The 20,501-nt window shown below is 46.5% G+C and overlaps 1 protein-coding gene across 1 annotated transcript in view; it reads right to left on the bottom strand.

The window, feature by feature from the left end:
* PITPNC1 (phosphatidylinositol transfer protein cytoplasmic 1) overlaps positions 1–20,501 on the bottom strand; it is a 258,284-nt gene that overhangs the window by 27,532 nt on the left and 210,251 nt on the right. Inside the window, 1 exon segment of the mRNA XM_036836206.1 lies at positions 18,231–18,326. Coding sequence (XP_036692101.1) covers positions 18,231–18,326 — 96 coding nt within the window.

The raw sequence follows: 20,501 nt of genomic DNA, 5'->3' as shown, positions 1-20,501 counted from the left end.
GGGGAACCAGGCCAACCTCTAACACCAAGTCAGAGAGGTTTTCACAAGGGAAATCCTCTAGATTACCCTGTAACTCTCCCACAGCTTGTTCACCTACTCGGTCAATGCTCTTGCCTTGAGGGCTGTGCCCAGCAGCTGGCTAGCTGGGAATGCACCAGGCTGCAAGTTCCTCCAGCTGGGGGGCTTCTAAATTCATCCCCAGTGAGAGCTCTGGCTCTGGATCCTATCGGTGCTCCCCAAGCTTGGCAGATGGCAACTTGGACCCTTGTCATTAAAGCCCATCTTTATGGAGGGAGCCGTGCTGGTGCCAGGGCTTCTCTTCGGGGCCAGATGGACCTCGCTGGTCACACTCCCTTCCGTGCGGGCGCATCTTCTTTAGAAGCCTTCCTCTTTCCTCTCCCCGGGGTCAGTCACACCTTCAAATTTCATCCATCTCGCACTTGGACAAAGCCGAACAAAGGTGACGCTAAGGGCTTTGATTAGTGCAGCCCATGTGAAACTGTGTCCCTGGGTTTGTCAGGATCAGTCTCACACCTGGGAGGTGCCAGGAGAAACCCACAGGAGATCTCAGCCTGGCTGGAGCGCAGCTTGCATCTCAGAGGCAATATTATTAGCCAACGTTCACTGAGATATAAAGTCTCTGTGATTAATTACGCTTTCAGTTTGAACCACAAAGGACTATAGCCAACAGGGGCTTGCCCTGTTAACTGAAATTAGAAGTCTTTGATAAATGTTAAATAAAAAAGGGCTAAGCAGTAACTGGCTAGGAATTGCTATATTATGTAACCATAATGCTCAGCCCTCAAATAGAGATGAACTAACCAATCTGAAAAATATCAGATTTTTTCCTGCATTCAGGAACTCTTCCTGATGACTCCAAGGTGGTATTATTCTCATTCCCCTTCAATGAATGGCCGTTTCAACCAGCTAAAATTTAGCCACAAATTTGGACCAACATTTCTTTTTCTTTTTTTTTAAAGAATTTCACTTATTTATTTATTTACGGCTGTGTTGGGTCTTCGTCTCTGTGCGAGGGCCTTCTCTAGTTGCGGCAAGCGGGGGCCACTCTTCATCGCGGTGCGCGGGCCTCTCACTATCGCGGCCTCTCTTGTTGCGGAGCACAGGCTCCAGACGCGCAGGCTCAGCAGTTGTGGCACGCGGGCTTAGTTGCTCTGCGGCATGTGGGATCCTCCCAGACCGGGGCTCGAACCTGCATCCCCTGCATTGGCAGGCAGACTCTCAACCACTGTGCCACCAGGGAAGCCCCTGGACCAACATTTCTTAAACCTGAATCCTAAAAGGGATACACATAAAAATTAAAGCGCTTTCAAAGAAGCTAGTCCCAACAGACCACATATTAAAGGATCCCATTCAGATGAAGCGTCCAGAACAGGGAAATCTACAGAGATAGGAAGATCAGTGATTGCCTAGGGCTGGGGTGGGATTGAGGATAAAAGAATAGGGGGTATGATTGCTACAGCATACAGGGCTTCTGGGACTTCCCTGGAGGCGCAGAGGTTAAGAATCTGCCTGCCAATGCAGGGGACACGGGTTCGAGCCCTGGTCTGGGAAGATCCCACATGCCTGCGGAGCAACTAAGCCCATACGCCACAAGTACTGAGCCTGCGCTCTAGAGCCCACGAGCCACAACTACTGAGCCCCCTCACCTAGTGCCCGTGCTCTGCAACAAGAGACGCCTCCACAGTGAGAAGCCCGCGCACCACAACCCCTCTCGCTGCAACTAGAGAAAGCCCGCGCACAGCAACGAAGACCCAACACAGCCAAAATTAAATAAATAAATAAAAATAAAATTCATACAGGGTTTCTTTACTGGGTTGATGAACATGTTTTAAATTTGACTGTGGTGATGGTTACCCACATCTGTGAATATACTAAAATCCCCTGAATTCTACACTTTAGTGGGTGAACTGTATGGTATGTGAGCTAGGTCTCATAAAGGTGTTAAAAAAATAAAAAAGCCAACAGCACTAAGGAGCTTTCATCACAGTGCACTTGAGAACTGGCCAGAAACTTTACTTAAAAGGTCACCTGCTATGCATCAGCCTAAAAAAAAAAAAAAAAAATCCCAAATGCAAATTGTAGCCAGAAGCAGCCAATTCTTGCTTTGTTAGCAGTTAATACCTAAAGTGCTATTTTTAAAGCATTTGCTCTTGGCACTAGCGTGTACTGCAAACACAGAGTGATTTGTGTTAGTCCTCTGCAAAGCAACTCTTAAAGGAGCTTGACTCAGAAGGTGTGTCTGACATGTAGAAAGGCAGAGAAAAAGGTGGCTGGGTGGGGGGTGTGTTTTGGTGGGTGTTCTGAGCCCTTCGCAGTTCTAATTCAAGGCCGGGAGAACTCAAAACTCTCTACCTGAAGAAGAGGAAGCATGAGAATGGAAAATTTGAGTACAAACCACAAAACCACTGAATAGTCAGCAGCCTCTAGCCCTGAGGGTGACCACTGGTGATGCCTTTTAGGGGGGAGGGAGGAGACGAAGGCAAAAGAGAACCCTGAGAGAGGTGGTCAGGAGAAAGTGGAGGATGGAAGGAGGTGGAAGTCGCCACACTAGCTAATGTTCATCAAATGCTTGCTGGGTACCAGAGCCTGGGTCGAGCACTTCAGATATGCTCTCTTATTTAATCTTTGTGGTATAAGAAATATATTTGAGGTGACTTAGGGTGCAGCCCTTAGATAGCCTCAGGATGGAGCTGGTTCCTGGAAAGATCAAGGGCTTAGACCGCTGACCTCTGGGGAGGGGAGAAGAGGGAGGCTGGCGATTGAAATATACAAATTCTTGACAATGAGATCTGGAGAGCTTCCAGGTTGGTAAACACATCACTGTGCTGGGGCGGGGGGGGGGGGGGGGGGGGGGGGGGGGTGGGGGTGGGTGGAGGGGTGCAGCGGGCATGCCTGGAGAGGACGTGCAACCTTGTACCTCCTTCCCTCATCCTTTGCCCTGTGCATCTTTTCCTTTTGGCTGTTCCTGAATTGCACTCTTTCTAAAAAACTAGTAAATGTTTGTTAAACATAAGTCAAGTAGTTTCCTGACTTCTGTGAGCCTTCCCAGCAAATTCTCGAACGTGAGGTTGACTTTGTGGGAAGGAGGGTAAAAATAACCATACTAGTTAATGTGGTGACCCTGGACTTGTGACTGGCATCTGAAGTGGGAGTGGTCTTGTGGGACTGAGTCCTTGAACTTGTGCTATGTGATGCTAAAGCCAGGTAGTGTCAGAACTGAAATGAATTGTTGACACTGGGTTGGTATTAGAGAATTGGAGAATTTGTGGGTTTCAGGGCAAACGCCCCAGAATTCTCCTGACTACAAACCTCTAAAGTAGTACATTATTATCTTCATTTTGTATAATGTCCAAAGGAACGCCCCCATCCTATTCCCAGACTCACTCTCCACAGCTCCACCTGAGCCCTTGCCATGGGCTCCTTCCACAAGCCTCCTCCTTCAGAAATCTCCAGATGGGCAGCAGGCATCAATCAATCTCTATGATCCCCTACAAACTTCTGGGGCCACTTTGCAGCCTTGCCCCAGTCTCCCTGGATGGCAGAGCTGCATGTGGACCTGCAGGTTCCCAGCTCAGCAAATAGTCAGCTTTTTTTTTTTTTTTTTCTTTTGCAGATGCTCCAGTTTTTGTAATTAATTCTCTTGGAATTCTCCCGTCACATGGCTTTGGGGTTAGGCAAGAAGTGTACCCCCAATGACTCTGAGAACTCCCCTCCCCCATCTTCAAATACAGACTAGGAATGGAGGGGAGATGGATGATGGGTGCCATGGCGAAAGGGCCAGCTGGGCCGTCTGGGCCAGCTCTGGGGAGAACCTGGCCTCAGTGATGAGCGGCTGCCCGGGGAATGTGCAGTTATAACTCCTCTTTGTCCCCAGCTTTGGGCCTGGTTCCCAATTCCAGAGCAACAAGAGGCGGCTCCCTAATATCCTGTTACATGAAGCTACTCTGTTCCTTTTGGCACAGATATGACTATATTTTCAAGATCACCTCTAATCAAAACCAATAAAGTTATTCAAGGACCCACCGGAGAGGACCCCGCCTTACGATGTGTGACAGTGAGAGGCTAGGCACCAGCCTCCTAATAGCCAGGGAGCCAATCTCTTCCCAGAAAGGAGGGCCGTTAGGACCTGGCTCCGTTGGCAGACTTTGAGCTGGGATTTTGTGTTGTGGACTGTCCCTGCTCACTCTGATCTTAGCTGTGCTGTTTGGACACAGGCTATGAAGCATTAATAACCATATCATATATCCATACTGAGGATATACAATTTGGCCCACAGATAGTGTAAGTTTCTGAAATCAAAAGCTGATAACAGGGGCTTCCCTGGTGGCGCAGTGGTTAAGAATCCGCCTGCCAATGCAGGGGATATGGATTCGAGCCCTGCTCCAGGAAGATCCTACATGCCACGGAGCAACTAAGCCCGCGAGCCACAACTACTGAAGCCCATGTGCCACAACTACTGAAGCCTGCGCACCTAGAGCCTGTGCTCCACAACAAGAGAAGCCACCGCAATGAGAAGCCCTTGCATCACAAAGAAGAGTAGCTCCCTGGCTCGCGGCAACTAGAGAAAGCCCGAGCACAGCCACAGAAGACCCAACGCAGCCAATGCATCCATCAATCAATCAATTAAAAAAAAATTTTTTTTAAAAAGCTGGTAACAGACTAAGAAATATTCTTGATGAGTTGCAACATGGCAACAGTGATCAGCACTGGATTAACTGTCCCTGAATCTAGTTTGCTCCTCATGTATGGTATTGTTTTGGGAAACTTGGACCTCCAACTTGTTGAACAGAAACTGGGAGAGAGAGAGTCAATAAGCCAATCACTCTGTATTTGAAGGCAATAAAGGATTTCCTTTTTTTTTTTTAAAGATTTGATTGATTGATTGATTGAATGCTATGTTGGGTCTTCATTTCTGTACGAGGCCTTTCTCTAGTTGTGGCAAGCGGGGGCCACTCTTCATCGCGGTGCGCGGGCCTCTCACTGTCGTGGCCTCTCTTGTTGCGGAGCACAGGCTCCAGACGCGCAGGCTCAGTAGTTGTGGCTCACGGGCCTAGTTGCTCCGTGGCATGTGGGATCTTCCCAGACCAGGGCTCGAACCCGTGTCCCCTGCATTGGCAGGCAAATTCTCAACCACTGCGCCACCAGGGAAGCCCAGGATTTCCATTTTTAAAGCTGGAATAGATTTCAAACTGATTTTAGCTTTAGAACTCATTTTGTTTTCCCAAATATAATTATTATTTGGAATCCCAACATATAAAGAAGGTAAAAATGATGAGTGGATTCCTTGGACTGTTTCAAACTTCATTGTTTGACACAATATATGTCACTGTTTACTGGGCTCAGAAGCACCTCCGTGGGGCCCAAGGTTCTGTGGAGCAGAACTGTGGACCAAAAAAGCTTTGCAATGAGACACCCATGGGTTTGAATTTCTGCTCCAGCGACTACTACCTGTGTGAACCTGGGCAAGTTATTTAACTCCAAGACTGCTGAGGGAATGATAAAAATGAGAAAAGGAATGTTTCCTAAACTGGTGTCTGTGGGTGTATTCTTTGGGGGCTATGACTTTTATTTTTTCTTTAATGGGTTCCTGTATTACTCCACTGTGGGATGGCCACGTTTTGTTTTTTCCAGACCAGGTTTGTTTTGGCCAACCCACTATTTTCTAGAATGTTCACAAGGAGGAAAATTTTCCTAAAAGATGGGGAGTCGACTTCCATCAGATCATTAAACCTAAGGAGGGTAACCAAGGGACTGGAAAGGCCCTTCCTCTTACTTACTCTGTCTTTCCCTAAGATCCTCCATTCATATGGTCAGTGAGACTCGGGGTTAACGAATTACATTTTAGGAGGAAACAAATTTCCTAGAGTGCTTTATAAAGACAGACAACAGTGTTTGTAACTTCAGCTTTGCCTGAAGGGGCCAGCTTGGTGGAGGAGGAGAAGCACAATCTTTGGGGTTTGAATCAAGGCTTCCTGAAACGTCAGCAAGCTACTTAGACTCTCTGAGCCTCAGTTTCCCTATGTATAAAATGGAAACAATATCTATTCTATTGAGTGGTTAGCATTAAATGATATAACTGAATAAAATAACTTAGCAGTGACCTTTCTTTTTCTCAAAAGTTAGTTCCTGTCCCTCTAAAGTCAGGTTTAGCAATTCTGTGAGAAATCTGTTGAAACTTATAAGGCCCAAGTTAATGAGCTGATTATCGTATGTCTTTCTTTGGGTCCCTTAACAATAAAAGATGAAGACAAGCCACTAAACAGCACCTATTCTTTCCTGGATATTTTTGGAGCAGAAGCTGAACAGCTATACTTGGGAGTCTGAAAAAACAGAAGTGGAGGAGAGAATCACTGGGTCAGGTCTTATTTCTCAAGAGAAAAAATATCACTGCCATCATCCCAGAGTCGCAGCCCTAGATTCTTAGAGCTAGTTGGGAAAGGGCTTGGGCAAGATCTAGCCAGAGGCTCTGACGGACACCGATTACGGTCTTCAATGAAGGAAAATAAATTTGGATGAGGGTCGATCCGAAGCCAGCCCCCAGCTCAGCAGCAACTTAGGAGAAAACTGCACAAATGTATATTATGAAAACACTGTTGGCTGGCAAGGAAGGCATTGAGTATGACTCTACAGATGACAGATGGTATCAGATTCTCAACAGATGGAATGAAAATCAAAGGTATTGACCCCTCCCTCGGTAGGGGATTGGGCAGTCTTCCAGGCTTACATTGCTGTTTCCTTTAGCCTCTACAAAATTAAGTAACAATAAAATGGTTTTAAAATGCGAACACGGTAAATGGAGCTTGCTTAGGCAGAGCTTCCCTACCTTGAACAGATAAACAGGTGTGACAAGGTCCGGGTCCCCTTGGCCCCTGGGTGAGCAGACTGGGCCTCCTGACCCTGGGGGGTGGTCCTCTGTGACCAGGAGCTCCCTGACATGCCAATCAAAACCGATCATTTTCTATGTGCATTATGGCATGAAAAAGGTTGGGAAGCTCTGCTCTGAGGTTTTTCCCCAAACATGATGCATTCATACACAGATCCTTGGGTCCCATCTTACTGCATCCGGTTTGGTAGGTCCAGAGAGGGTCCCAGGCATCTGCATTTGTTTTAAGCTCCTAAGGTGATTCTAATCTGATTTGGGAACTCTGCTCTAAGGGCCAAGAAGTTCTGGTGTTTTAATAAGGCAAAAAATCAGCAGGGGCTGATGTAGGTGGCAAGTTGTGGATTTAATGCCTGTTTTCTTGAACGTACAGATGGAGGTTCTCCATGAGATGGGACTGAAGAAGAGCTTGGTTGTATCTGTTCACTTCTGGCTGAAAGCCTTTCCTTTGGATCCCGCTTCCTTCTTTTAAAGTCTTAACTACTATTCTTTTTTTTTTTTTAACTACTATTCTTCTAAAATACACCTGGTAAAAGGCTTGTGGTAGACAGTTGATAAAATGCCCAAGCTGCCTTGGGTAGCATCCTGGGACTCCAGTGCTACAGACTGCCCCAGGTTGGCACAACATACAGTAAATGCAACCTCTAAGGTTTCTTAGGGGTGAAGTATAAGAAGCACATGCCAGTCTGAATTCAGGTTAAACAATAACAGAAGTAATAAGAACACATTTTTTAAAAAAGTCTCAGCAGTACAAATGGCTCCATTTTCTGAAGGATCTTGCTGTACCTGCAGCAAATTCTGTCATCTTGTGAACTGGAGTGATTGAAACCAACTCTCTGCTTCTCTTCTGCATTCATGCCAACAAATAAAAAGCAATAGGCAAACAAACTCCCATAGCGCCACTCATGGCAGCCACTTTCCAAAGACACTTGGGGGACTTCCCTGGCTTTGCTTTCCAATGCAGGGGGTGCAGTTTCGATCCCTGGTCGGGGAGCTAAGATCCCACATGACTCGTGGCCAAAAAAACAAAACATAAAAAACAGAAGCAATATTGTAACAAATTCAATAAAGACTTAAAAAAAATGGTCCACATTAAAAAAAAAAATCTTAAAAAACAAAGACACTTGGTTTCTACTGAGCAACCATCCCAGCAACACATCTGCAGATCTCAATGCCAGTGTCAAAGCAGGGAGAAGGGAACATTTATTAAATGCTAACTGTGTGCCGGTACTGTGCATTTTAATGCTTTGCCTTTCACATCATCTCATTGCATCTCATCTCATCTCTCCATCCATCCACTCATTTGAACGGAGGAAGAGATTCAAGATGGTGAATCATCATTGGTGCTGATGAAGTGCAATGGCTGTGATCACCTGGGAGGCCTCCCAAAGCCTGAGCCCCTTATTACATTAGGGTTGAGCTCCATCTACTCAGGGAAAGCATGGGCTGGGAATCCCCATCCGTAAGTTCTAGAGGTTATCTTTCGCACAGATCCGTCTTCAACAAGCCCAATTGTTTCTCCCTTCAATGGATGTTTTACTTGGTTGAATCCTCCCTTATGGGACATGGGGCCATTTCCCCAAAGGCTCTTTCTATTGACTCAATGACCCAGCACCACAATCAGCAACTCCACTCCTGGCAGAGACTTAGAATCTCTGGTTTTGATCTGATATTTAGGAATTCATTTGCCTCAGTTTTGTTTGACTCACATGGTTTGGCATTTCACTACCCAATCCAATTGGTAAGATTTGGAACTGCTATTCTGGGCACTGAGCTCTGGGGAACCTCATTCATGCAAATTATTGCAGCAGTTTAAATTGGTTATTTTTCCCCTTGAAAAATTAAAAAACAAAAATCCTTTCTCTAGGATGGAGTTGGGCACTACCGTTTTCCTAGTACTCCCAATAAAAATTGGCTTTGCTCACAACATTGCAGTAGCTCCACATGATTAGGCCAAAAGAACAGTAGTGGTTTTAAACACCAGCACTAGGCATGGTATTTCAGTAAGACTTGGTGACCCAGCTTTCTTTTACTTGGAAGAAATGAGAACTGAAAGAGAGTACCTATTTGTTATTGGTCTAAAAACGATGCAGCCAGGGTTGTTGAAGACTGGACTACTGTTTAGTGCCCTGTTATTTCCAAAAGTTTCTTTTCATTAACAAAGTTTTATTGCTGCCAATATGGCTGAAGATGATTTGTTCACGAAAGAGGTAGCAGAAGAATGAGAGAAGTAAGTTGATGGGTTACAGGGTTCTAAACCTCTTGGTGTCCAGGGGTCTGCCCTCACCACCGCCGCCCTCCCCGCCCCCCCGAGAAAGTCAGTTTCTCTGGTGCAGCCACAAATGGAGACGCCTTGCAAGGGGGCTGGTGACCCTGCTTTGAAAGTTCTCAGCTACTTGCAGAATAAAAGCCAAATTCCTTGGCCTGACATTCGAGGCTCTTCTCTTCTGCCCCGGTTACTCACTGACCCTTGAACGTGCAGTGGGATTCCCCACCTTTTCACTGCCTTTGCTCTCACTCACTACACTGCCTTTCCAATCTCACTTCTTCAAAATTCAGTGTGTTCCCACACAAGTGTGGGTCAGAGAGTCATTTAATATAGCTTTGGAGTGGGGGCAATTTGGCTATATCTAAAAAGATTTAAACCCACATACCCACTGACACAACAATTTCACATTTAGAACTTATTCTACAGAAATATTAAAACTATGCCAAAAAAAAATATAGCATGAGGATGTTGCCTGAAGTACTATAATAGCAAAAGAATGGAAACACTCTAAACGTCCACCAAATGGAGAATGGCATAATCATACACTGGCACATCATACAGTCATTACGAAGTCTGCTAGAGAGACGTGTACTGCCCCAGAAAGACGGCAAGCTTATATCGTTATTGAGAAAATGCATGTGGCAAAGTAGCATCGTGTGAGCTCATTTTTATAAAATAATGTCATGTATGCGTTATGTTTAAGTATAAAGCCCCATAAACACCAACTTTAACAACCCCTGACTCGGGACTTCCCTGGTGGTGCAGTGGTTAAGAATCCGCCTGCCAATGCAGGCGACAAGGGTTCGAGCCCTAGTTCGGAAAGATCCCACATGCCGAGGAGCAACAAAGCCCGGGCTCTGCAACTACTGAGCCCATGTTTTCACAGGGGATATGTTCTTGAAGATCAGAAGAATGGCAGAACTTCTCTCCAGCCTTGCTGGGATCAAGTCTTCCTGGCCAGGCTGACCGGATCCCCACTCCCACACACAAAGGGAGACACTCAAATATCACCGAAGCCTCCCACTGGGCTGGAGACCCATTGCCCTTCCAGTGCAATTGGAACCTGGATTGATGTACAGGACATCACGCAACTTGTAAAGTGGGCTGGGGGACAGGGAGAAAAAAAGGCAGTTTCCCAGCAGGTCACTCACGCTCTCCTGCGTGGTCAGGAGGGCCTTTGTAATGACACTGCAGTCCTGGGACCACGCTGCTCTCCTCCTGGGACCACTTGAGGCGTTTGTGTTGTTGCCCAGGCTTCCGAGGAAGCAGGTAAGAGAACCTGCACTGAAAAATGTTCTTCTTTGGGGCTTCCCTGGTGGCGCAGTGGTTAAGAATCCGCCTGCTAACGCAGGGGACACGGGTTTGAGCCCTGGTCCGGGAAGATCCCACATGCCGCGGAGCAACTAAGCCCGTGTGCCACAACCACTGAGCCTGCGCTCTAGAGCCCACAAGCCACAACTACTGAAGCCCACACGCCTAGAGCCCATGCTCCTCAACAAAGAGAAGCCACCGCGATGAGAAGCCCGTGCACCGCAAAGAAAAGTAGCCCCCGCTCACTGCAACTAGAGAAAGCCCGTGTGCAGCAACGAAGACCCAATTGCAGCCAAGAAAAAAAAAAAGTTCTTCTTCCAATGGCTTTCCTTCTCATCTATTGCTCCGGCCACTTCCAGAGGCCACCACGTGCTTCCCTCTCTAATAGCACTGGCCTCATGGAGACCCTGCGAAGGGAGAGGCGCAGAGCCCTGCGATGCAGCAGCTACTGGAGACCCTTCCACTGACTATCTCCTTGCAGGCTTTCTGTGACAGCTTTGGAGGCTATCACTGGGGAGCACTTTGGCGGTGGAGGCTTCGCCCCACACCAGCGGGCGCAGACAGTTCTTATTATCCCAGAGGTGGCCAGCGCCGCCAAATTGGAAGCCATCACCAAACAGCTGCGTTATTCTCAGAAAGAAACAGACGGACGGAGGGAAAAGGGAAAAAAAAAATGACAATAACAGAACAACAACAAATTGAACTCCACAGTGGACCCCAGCAGGAGGCAGCTGTGTTAAATCTGACCATTTGGAGATAACTGAAAATTTTGACCACCCTCAACCATCAAGATATAGACCGACATGAAAATATTCTTAATTTGAGGGAGCAGAGTGGTTTGGATGAAGCACTTTGTACTGAAGGGTACAGCTGAGTACGACAATATTTACTCATTTCATCTCTCTGTTCCCTTTCTGGGGCCCGTTGTACTTAGCAAACAGCATTTAATCTCTTACCCTTGACAGTTACTGGAAAAGTTAGAGGTATGTCTTTGTTCGCTTCTCTCTCCCTTAAGAGAGAATTCAGCAGATATTTAGATCGGGTGTGACCAATGAACTGGCTGCCCAGTTTTCCTTAGTTCAGGAAAACTCTATAATCCAGGGGGCCTGGAGACTGAGTTCCAAAAGAGTCCCCTAGTCACCCAACTCAAAGGGAAAGCTCTAAATCAAATCCTGCCTAAAAACTTGCCTGGTACTCTCCTACCTTCAATCATACCACTTCAGGGGTACTTGCTTCTGAGACAGTCTCACATTCTCCTTCATTGCTACCCGAGTTCAAAATGTTGTAAATTTCCCTAATTTCTCCATTAGAATTATTATGATTTAACACTGGTAAAATGGAGACCTCTTTTACATCTTGCAAAACGAAGAGAAAGAGGAATTTCCTTTTTCTCTTAAAAAAAAAAAAGGATCCAGTTCAAAGGGTAGTGGACTCTAGACACGATTCTGGCCTTTGTAGCCCCAGTGCCTAGCACAGAGCCTGGTACACAGTACGCACTTAATAAATGCAAACGAAAGAAATTAATGAGTCTTGCTTCTAATAGGTTTCCCTGCATTTCCTGTCCTTGGATTGGCCTACAGCAGAGTTTCTCGACTTTGCCACAACTGGCATCTCGGGCTGGGTAACCCTCTGCTGTGGGGCCGTCCTGTGCATCGCAGGATGTTCAGCAGTATCCCTGGCCTCTGCGCACTAGATGCCACAGCAAACAACCCCCTGCCAGTGGCGACAATCGAAAATACCTCCAGACGTTGCCAGATGACCCCTGGGGGGCAAAACTGGCCCTAGTTGGAAACCGCTGGTCTACAGACTCCCGTTTGCTTTACATAAATCAATGAAGATTTTTAAAAAACAAAGCACAAAACATCCTCTACTTCTAAACTTCCTCCCCCAGAAAATGACATTTCTTTTTTCTTTTTCTCCTTTTCTACTCAAGGCTGAACATTTAGAAACTGCATATGACTCCACATTCGTGTCTCTGGGGGAGAGCTGCGGGGACAGACCTCTGGAAGGCCACTAGAGATGCCACTTTTTCTGGTCCCTCTTGATCTTGTAATGGAAGCCGAACCTTAAAAACGATGGCAGTGAATCCAGGAGGAAGAGCACTGGACTTGAGCCAACACCAAACCTCTGAGTTAGAGCTCCCTAAGCCTGACTTTCGGAGACTGTCTAGGCTGGACCAGTCCTGGAGGCTGGGTGTTGAGATTTGTTCCTGCATCCCAAATGGCCAACTCAGCTTTGCAGGTGTGGGCTCACTGCCCATGTCCTCTGAGGGCATGCTACAACTGATCGCCCTAAGTTCCTCCTTCCTGGGTTGGGATTTTCACCTTGAAATTCTGGCAGAGCATCAAAGGGATGGACACCTTGGCAGAAGAAAGAACGCACGTATCATCCACATAACAAGTACAACCTGCTCAGACATTGGCTTCTCTTCGTCTTTGCTGCTTGGGTGGTGCTGATGTGACTGGATGCAAAGAGCTTCATGATTCTAATGGGGGCAGGGCCTCGGTGGGGCCCCGTGGAGGTGCACGTGGAGGTGCTCTCTGGGCCCGAGAAATCACACTGGTTTTTTTTTTTTTAAACAATGCAGCGCTGCCCTGCAGAGTCCTGCCACAGATAGGAGAGAAAAACTTGAGATTAAGAAGTTCTTGGGAGCTGCAGCTTAGGCCCCTGATGTGGCTGGGAAACAATGGCACCACAAAATGAGAATAAAGAGAGCGCTGGGCTGAGCCACCAGCCGATTCTGAGTCCTTCTGAAACTCTGCTTAGTGGGGGCCCTTGTGCCACTAGGCAGAGGGCACCCAGCGGAAAATTTCCAGCTCTGGTCACCTTAATGAGAGAGGCATTCTTGCCTCTCATGTGGTTCGGAGGTTTCCAGGGACAAATGGAAAAAGAAAAGAAATTACTTCAATCCCCTGCTTCGGCCTGGGTGGTGGGGTGTGTGTGTGTGTGTGTGTGTGTGTGTGTGTGAGACGGGAGCTGAGTGGTGACCCAGATAACCCTGGTCTGAATGCATAAGCCTCAAAATCTCAGAATAGATTGAGCCCACCAGCATTTCAGCTTTCTCTGCAGAAAATGTGCTCCTATTTACGATGCTGACATAGTCAACTTACAAAGATGGACGGGAAGAAAAAGCTCGTAAAGCTGTAGGCCTCAGATTAAAGGGAAAAAAAAAATATATATATATATATATAAGGAACTCTGATTCACAACTGTTAGCTTAATGGCCACAAATGCATTTTCTTTGATAGCGCTCGCTCTGCAATTGTCACTGCTAGAAGGAAAAAATAAAGCCCGTGGCTTTCACTCATTCATTCAATGACCGTTTTGTGAGCAGCTGCTATGTGCTGGTTCTGTCCTAGCTGCTGGGGAACGGTGATGAAGAAGACAACCCTTGTCTTCGTGGAGCTCAGGGTGTAACTGTGAGCTAGCACGAGCTAGCATGATCTAGAAGCCACAGACCAGAATTCTTGCTGCCAGTGGGTAGGGAGTGGGGTGCCCAGGAGAGTCCAAAGAGGAGAAGTCACATTTGAGCTGAACTCTAAAGAGTAATGACTAGAAGCTTCCAAATTGAGAGGCACAGAGGTGGGGAGGGCTGGAGGGGAGAAGGCAGAGGACCATGCTAAGGGGACCAGGCTTTTAAGCAGAAAATGACAAGGTCAGATTTCATTTTAGAAGGAAAATCTTGTGGCCGGGAGGAGGATATTAATTATTTACAGCGTGCAGAGGAGAAATGTATTTGGAAGTGGTTTGCCTTCTGAATCGGTTGTTTCCCTTATTCTCTGTCCCTGGCTACTGACACACAACCCAAACAGCCTAGGAAACTCACTTCTCTCCCTTCTGGTAGGCTCATACTGCAGTGTGGATTCTGGAAGTCGAATGATGGTGGGTTTGGGTCATAAGGGAGTCCCATGGAACATACTTTTCCTATGATTTTATTGCAGGCTCCCAAGTATGCCTTTTCCTTTGTGGTCTAACCGCCAGGGCGAGTGAGAAAAAATTCTACTTGTAACATAGGCTGGCGATCGTTTGGGAAGCAGTGCTTGACAGAGTGTGCAGGGCTGAGCCCTCTGGGGCCCCTTCCTCCACATCCATTAAGTAAGCCTAAGACTCCAGGACAGGCAGGGGTGGCTCTCTGAGTGTGAGAGCTGAGTCCAGACTTCCATTCATCTCCAACGACCTTTACTTTCAGGGTAGGATTTCCCAGCCTTGGCATACTGACATCTGAGGGTCGATCACTCTTGTTGTGGCGGGCTGTTCTGTTCATTACAGGATGTGGTTAGCGGCTGGTAGCACTACCAAGTTGTGACAACCAAAAATGTCTCCAGGGACTTCCCTGGTGGTCCAGTGGTAAAGAATCCACCTTACAATGCAGGGAACTCGGGGTCGATCCCTGGTCAGGGAACTAAGATTCTACATGCTGCGGGGCAACTAAGCCCGAGCGCCACAACTACTGAGCTCTACGCCTCAACTAGAGAGCCTGCGTGCCATAAACTACAGAGCCCATGTGCTCTGGAACCCGTGCACCACAAGTACAGAGCCCTCATGCCCTGGAGCCTGTGCGCCACAACTAGAGAGGAGCCCACGTGCCACAACAAAAGATCCCGCGTGCCTCAACGAAGATCCCGTGTGCCACAACTAAGACCTGACACAGCCAAAAATAAATAAATAAATAAAAAATAAATAAATCTTAAAAAAAAATGTCTCCAGACATTGTAAGCATCCTTGTGGGGCAAGATCGCCCCCAGTTGAAAACCACTGCTCTTAGAGACAGTTTTCCATTCTCATCTTATTTGATCTCTCACCAGCATTAAGCATAACCAATCCCTCTCCTCTCTTGCATTCCTTGGTGCTCTTGCATTCCTTGGTGCTCTCTCCTTGTTTTCCTTCTAATTCTCTGGCCAGTTCTTTGTAGATCCCTGGGGCCTCCTCATCCTCTTCCTGATCTCCAAATATTGCTGTCATAAATTTAATGCTCGGACCCGAACCCCTTTCCCATTATACTTTATGCTTGCTCACTCTCATCCATCCTCAGGACTTCAAATTCTTCTATTTCCCAAATACTCTCCAATTTGTCTCCGGCCCAGATCTCTCATTTAAGCTCCAGACCCATTTCTATTTGTTCTAGATGTCTCATTGTCATCACAAAATCCATCCATCTTTCTCCAAAAGCCACTCCTCTTCTCACCCCCATCTATCTGTTGCCCAAGCTGTGAACCTTAAGGTCATCCTGACTCTTCCTCTTCTCTCACCTTCACACCTAGTCCACGACCAATCCCTGTCAAGTCTCTCTTCAAAATATACCTCCAAGCCATTTGCTCCCAGCCCTCCACTTCGAGCTGCCATATAACTTCAATAACCAACAACGTAGACAACGCCGATGACCTCAGTGGTTTCCTGACTTCCACTCTGCTCCCGGCCAGTCCCTTCTCCATCCAGAGCAATCTTTTAAAAGCACAAATCAGATCATATGATGCCCCGGCTTTAATTTCTTCGAAGGCATTCTACTGCATGTAAATAAAATCTAAGTGTCTTAACATGGCCCCACCCTCTTTTCCAACCTCCCTTTGTGCCATTCTTCCTTCTGTTTCCGCTGCTGCCGCCACACTGGTCTTCTTTTGTTTCCTCATAGGTATCACCTTGGGACTCCCAGGCATGCTGTCACCTCCCCCTGGAGCACTGTCCCCCAGCTCTTTTCATCCTGCGGGTGGGTCCCAGCAGGTCATTTCTTCCTGCGCATCTTTCCTGATCCCATCCTCTTAAATTCAGTTTCCCTATCATGGTCTCTCCCTGCAAGCTTCCTTATGGCACCTGTGACTTTTAACTCCACATGTGCTCATGTAGTTATTTCTTTGTTGTTTGGCTCCCCTGCTAGATTGGAAATGTTGTGGGGGAAGAGACCCTCGGTGTCTCTTCTGTTCATTGCCACGTCCCCATCTAAATATTGTCTGTGACGCTCAGTGAGTACTCAGTACATATTTACTGGATGAATGACTATTCCCCTCTAATTTCCTCGGTCACAACTGCATCTAGTAAAGAATATTTTATGACCCAGGAAAATGAACGACTGTGAAGCATGAAAAAATGCTCTTTGAGCATCTGTGTCAATGAGAAAAAGCTTTCCAGTGGTGGTTCCTGGGAGCACAATGCACAGGGAGATGAGTCAGGTACACGATGACTAGAAATGAGACTTGTTGATTTCGTCATTAGTGTTCCATATCTGTCCTAAGACTTTCCTCCGAATCAGAAGGGAACTCCCTGAGTGCCAGGCAGGACCACACCAAAGCTATCTAAGAGGAAGAGCTGAAATCAGTTCAGAGTTTTCTGGCAACGCTGCCTTTCTAGAAGCCTTGAGCTACCAAAGAGGCCAGGACGTCCAGGTAAGACAGCAGCCCCCCAGGCCCAAGGAGCCTCAGAAGCGACGGGGCAACAGCTTCACCCAATGCACTGCATGATGCTTTGCACATCACTGAAGCCCCATAAGTATTGGTGGCCTTGAGACGAAACCACAGAAGTACCTCCTCTAAGACAAGGGGAGGCCAAGTTTCTCCTCTTGAGCAGGTCCACAGTTATAGAGAGCATTTCATTTTGTTTTTCTGAAAATTCACAAGTGTGGTTGGCTGCAGAGTGTAATGCAAATTGCTGACGTTCAAAAGCTCATCCTTGAGTCCCACCAAGAGTAATTCACATCAGCCTCTCCCCGACTTTAAAGAGACAGCAGCTGCAGAGCCCATGCCTGCAATTAAGCAGCTAAGCATTTGCTAACATTGGGTTGGACTCTCATATCCAAACGAATCCCAAAAGGTGGAAGCAAAAAAAATCTGAACCACACTGGGAGCCCAGTGTGTGTCACGGTAGAATTCATTTATACCGGGTTTATTTATTATGTCTTAAATCAGCCTTAACGAAGCTGAGGGAAGAGTTTCAAGGTCCATGTGTTACAGCTCAAGGACGAGACTGGGGCCCCAACTCCAAACATATTGTGATTGGCTGAATGTTGCTAAACAACAAAAATAGCCCAGCATCTGTTGTCGTTGCAGGGCTGGGACGTTATTTCCAAGGGGGTCACCCAAGTTCCGTCAGCAGCCATTAATAAAATACTAACAGGATACAAATGGGAACTTGCACTAACAGTAAAACAGAAAGTTCGCACTGAGGCACACAATGGATTCTGGTAGGTGGGAGTCATACAGAAACATGTTCTCTTAAATTTATTCTTAGTCAAGATGAAAAAAGGAGAGGGCTGCATGAAGGCACTTCTGGTTTTGAGAGAAAGGTTCTGTGCAGAGATGACCTGTCCAAGTTTCAATATGCACTCAGGGAGGACTGATGGAGCATTTTCTTTGTGTTAGACCCCAAAGGTACAAATAAAACACAGCTCCTGCAGAGGCGGGAGACAGGCTGGGCCCAGGCCTGGCCAAACAGGAAGCCAGTGGTGGCTGCTGCGTTTTATAGGCCAGTTATCGTTGGGTGGTTCAGCCTTGTGAGTATTTTGCTGCCCAGATTGATGGCAGAGCTGGGGAGATAGGAAGACTACATTGAAACTGAGTGGCAGCCGGGGTTAACCACGGGCCCCAAGCAGTAGGCACTTCATTTTGAGACTCGCAGTAAAGAGTCCAGCGAGATGTGAAAGCAAACTGAATCAACACAAAGACAGATGGAAGTGTCCCGGGTCAGGGCGGACTTAATACATGTTTGTTGAATGAATGATTGAATGACTCTCTTCCACATGTCACCCCATCTATTGCTCACCTCAGATTCTTTGTAGTAACGTTCTGGAATTTCATCGCAGGCAATATCGATAAAGCAGACTTCCCTCTCCAGATCTTTGGCTTCATTGTCAAAAATCTGAAAGAGCAGAGCAACAATATCAAAGGTTAGTGATAGTGGGTGAGATCCTCAAGGTGCCTGCAAGTTGGCCCAACAGTGCCTGAGGCGGAATAACTCCCCACAGAGCATCTTCACACGGCTCAGTGCCCCCGGGGAGAGCTTTACGCTGCCCCCGAATGTGCAAGAATCATGAAAAGTTTTTATTCATCGCTTACATCTTGTCACATCAGAGGCAGGTGTAGCATCAATCATCACTTGGTTAGGGGAAGAAGAAAAACAGGCTGTTTTTAGAAGTTCAAGAGTGAAGAAATAAATCTCTTCCAAAAGTCTCTTCCAAAAAGGAAGTCTGCTGATTTTTGGCAGTTAATCTAAACAGGGGGAGGGAAGAGGCTAAAAAGGTTCTGGGTAGATAGGAGACAAAAAGCAGTAATACAGCCTGAGATTTAGAGAAGAAAAATGTGGGTTTTTTTTTTTTTCATTAAAATGTTTACATATATTTAATTTCAGAAATAACACACACTCATTGAAGAAAATACAGATAAACAAAAAAGAAGAAAATAAAGATTGTCCGTAATCCCATTACCCACTGTCTTATTCTTGATCATTTAAGGGCATGATTTCCTTGGTACACACAGTGGTAAGAAGGCGGAGCTTGAAAAAGTACTGAGATGGCTTCCTGCCAAGCTACGCTTGGTTCCACTGGCCCAGAATGTCCACCACTTGCAAAGAAATATGTAAGACAGCCACATATATAGATATATGCTCTAGTGGAAAGATTAAGTTCCTCTACTTTTTCCCACTGCCACTTTTTCTGATCTAAAGGGATACACTTCTGAAGGATAGTAAACAGATTAAGTTTGCAAATCACTTCATCCTTGGAGAAAGTCTTAACTGTATCCCTATCTCACTGTTTAGCTAATTCCTACAGGGGAGTCATCCACTAACACTAATTAAATCTGACTCTCCAGAAGAGAATGAAATATTTTGGAAGAACAGAGTGGTTGACGCCGAAGAACATTGTCTTGACACAAATTTGGAGCCTATTAATAACACACTCTCCCACAGGAGAGCATCTGGAGGGCTCTTTACAAGTTGAAACTCCTAGTCCTTTCCAAATGCTTTCTGAATAATATCTGTGCTGGTTATTATCTGCCCAGTCTGCTGTTTGCTCTGTCACCAATTTTCTTCTATAATGATTAGATACTGGACTCTTCAGATTTATTCAAGGAGATGAACTCCCCAGTCTGACTTGAGGAGGCCACTGCATTTTCCTTAAAGGCAGAGAAAGACTGGTTCCTGGATCAGCTCTGATTCCTTCCATGGCCAGTTGAAGTCAAGAGCTTGGGGACACTCTCAATGTGTTTGGGAGGGACAAGTTGATTGCTTTGAAATGGAATGGAGAGAGGGAGGGAAAGTAAGTTCAAGGTTGAGTGGAGAAATAAGTTGTGAAATGAAACACTGGGTCTCAGGGTGTTTGTGTGTTTCTCTCTCTTCGCATGAGTCTCTCTTAAAGTGTGTGCAAGAGAAGACACGTGCCTCATTAAGAAAACAAAACAGAAGGGAACACCCCAGAGGCAAATGAGCTGCTAGAGAGTAAATTACAAGAGAAGTAAGAGAGCTTTGACATTTATTGGTGGTAAAATTTATGGGACTGAAAGAAGGGAAAATGAACAGGGGTTAAGGGAGTTATTGACAGATTAGGTGGCTTTTCCTAATTTAATTCAAATACTTTTGGATCACCCATTATCACATTATTACATTATTGCCCTTCTGCTCCAAGCTCACCCTTAAGTCTCTGCTCTGAGATAACAGACTGGACCCTGTAAGCACTTCTCCTTGACGGTGAGTAGGACACTAAGCCATGTATTAGAGGGACCCTGCAGGAAGAAGGGTGCTTCTCTTCCTGGTTTGAATCTTATTCCTGCTGCAGAATCTGTTGGGACGGGGGACATGCAGTGCTGCTCTGTCCCAGCTGCATGCCCAGAGTGCACAGTTGCCTGGTGACCTCGGAGTCCTGGCCTTCACCATGGCCCTCCTGATGTAGGCACCATGTGTGCCAGGCCTCGCATTGCCAGTGGTGCCCTGACCCTATATACCTGCCCACCAGTCTCATCTCACCTGAACCCAGAGGGCTGTTTTCTGTTGCCCAGCAACTGTGGACAAGCTCTGGTCCAGGAAACCCAGCAAACTTCT

Source organism: Balaenoptera musculus, chromosome 20, assembly GCF_009873245.2.
Source record: "Balaenoptera musculus isolate JJ_BM4_2016_0621 chromosome 20, mBalMus1.pri.v3, whole genome shotgun sequence".
NCBI classification, from domain to species: Eukaryota; Metazoa; Chordata; class Mammalia; order Artiodactyla; family Balaenopteridae; genus Balaenoptera; species Balaenoptera musculus.
Note: the sequence above shows the minus strand (reverse complement) of the source record. Positions and strands in the feature narration are given on the sequence as shown.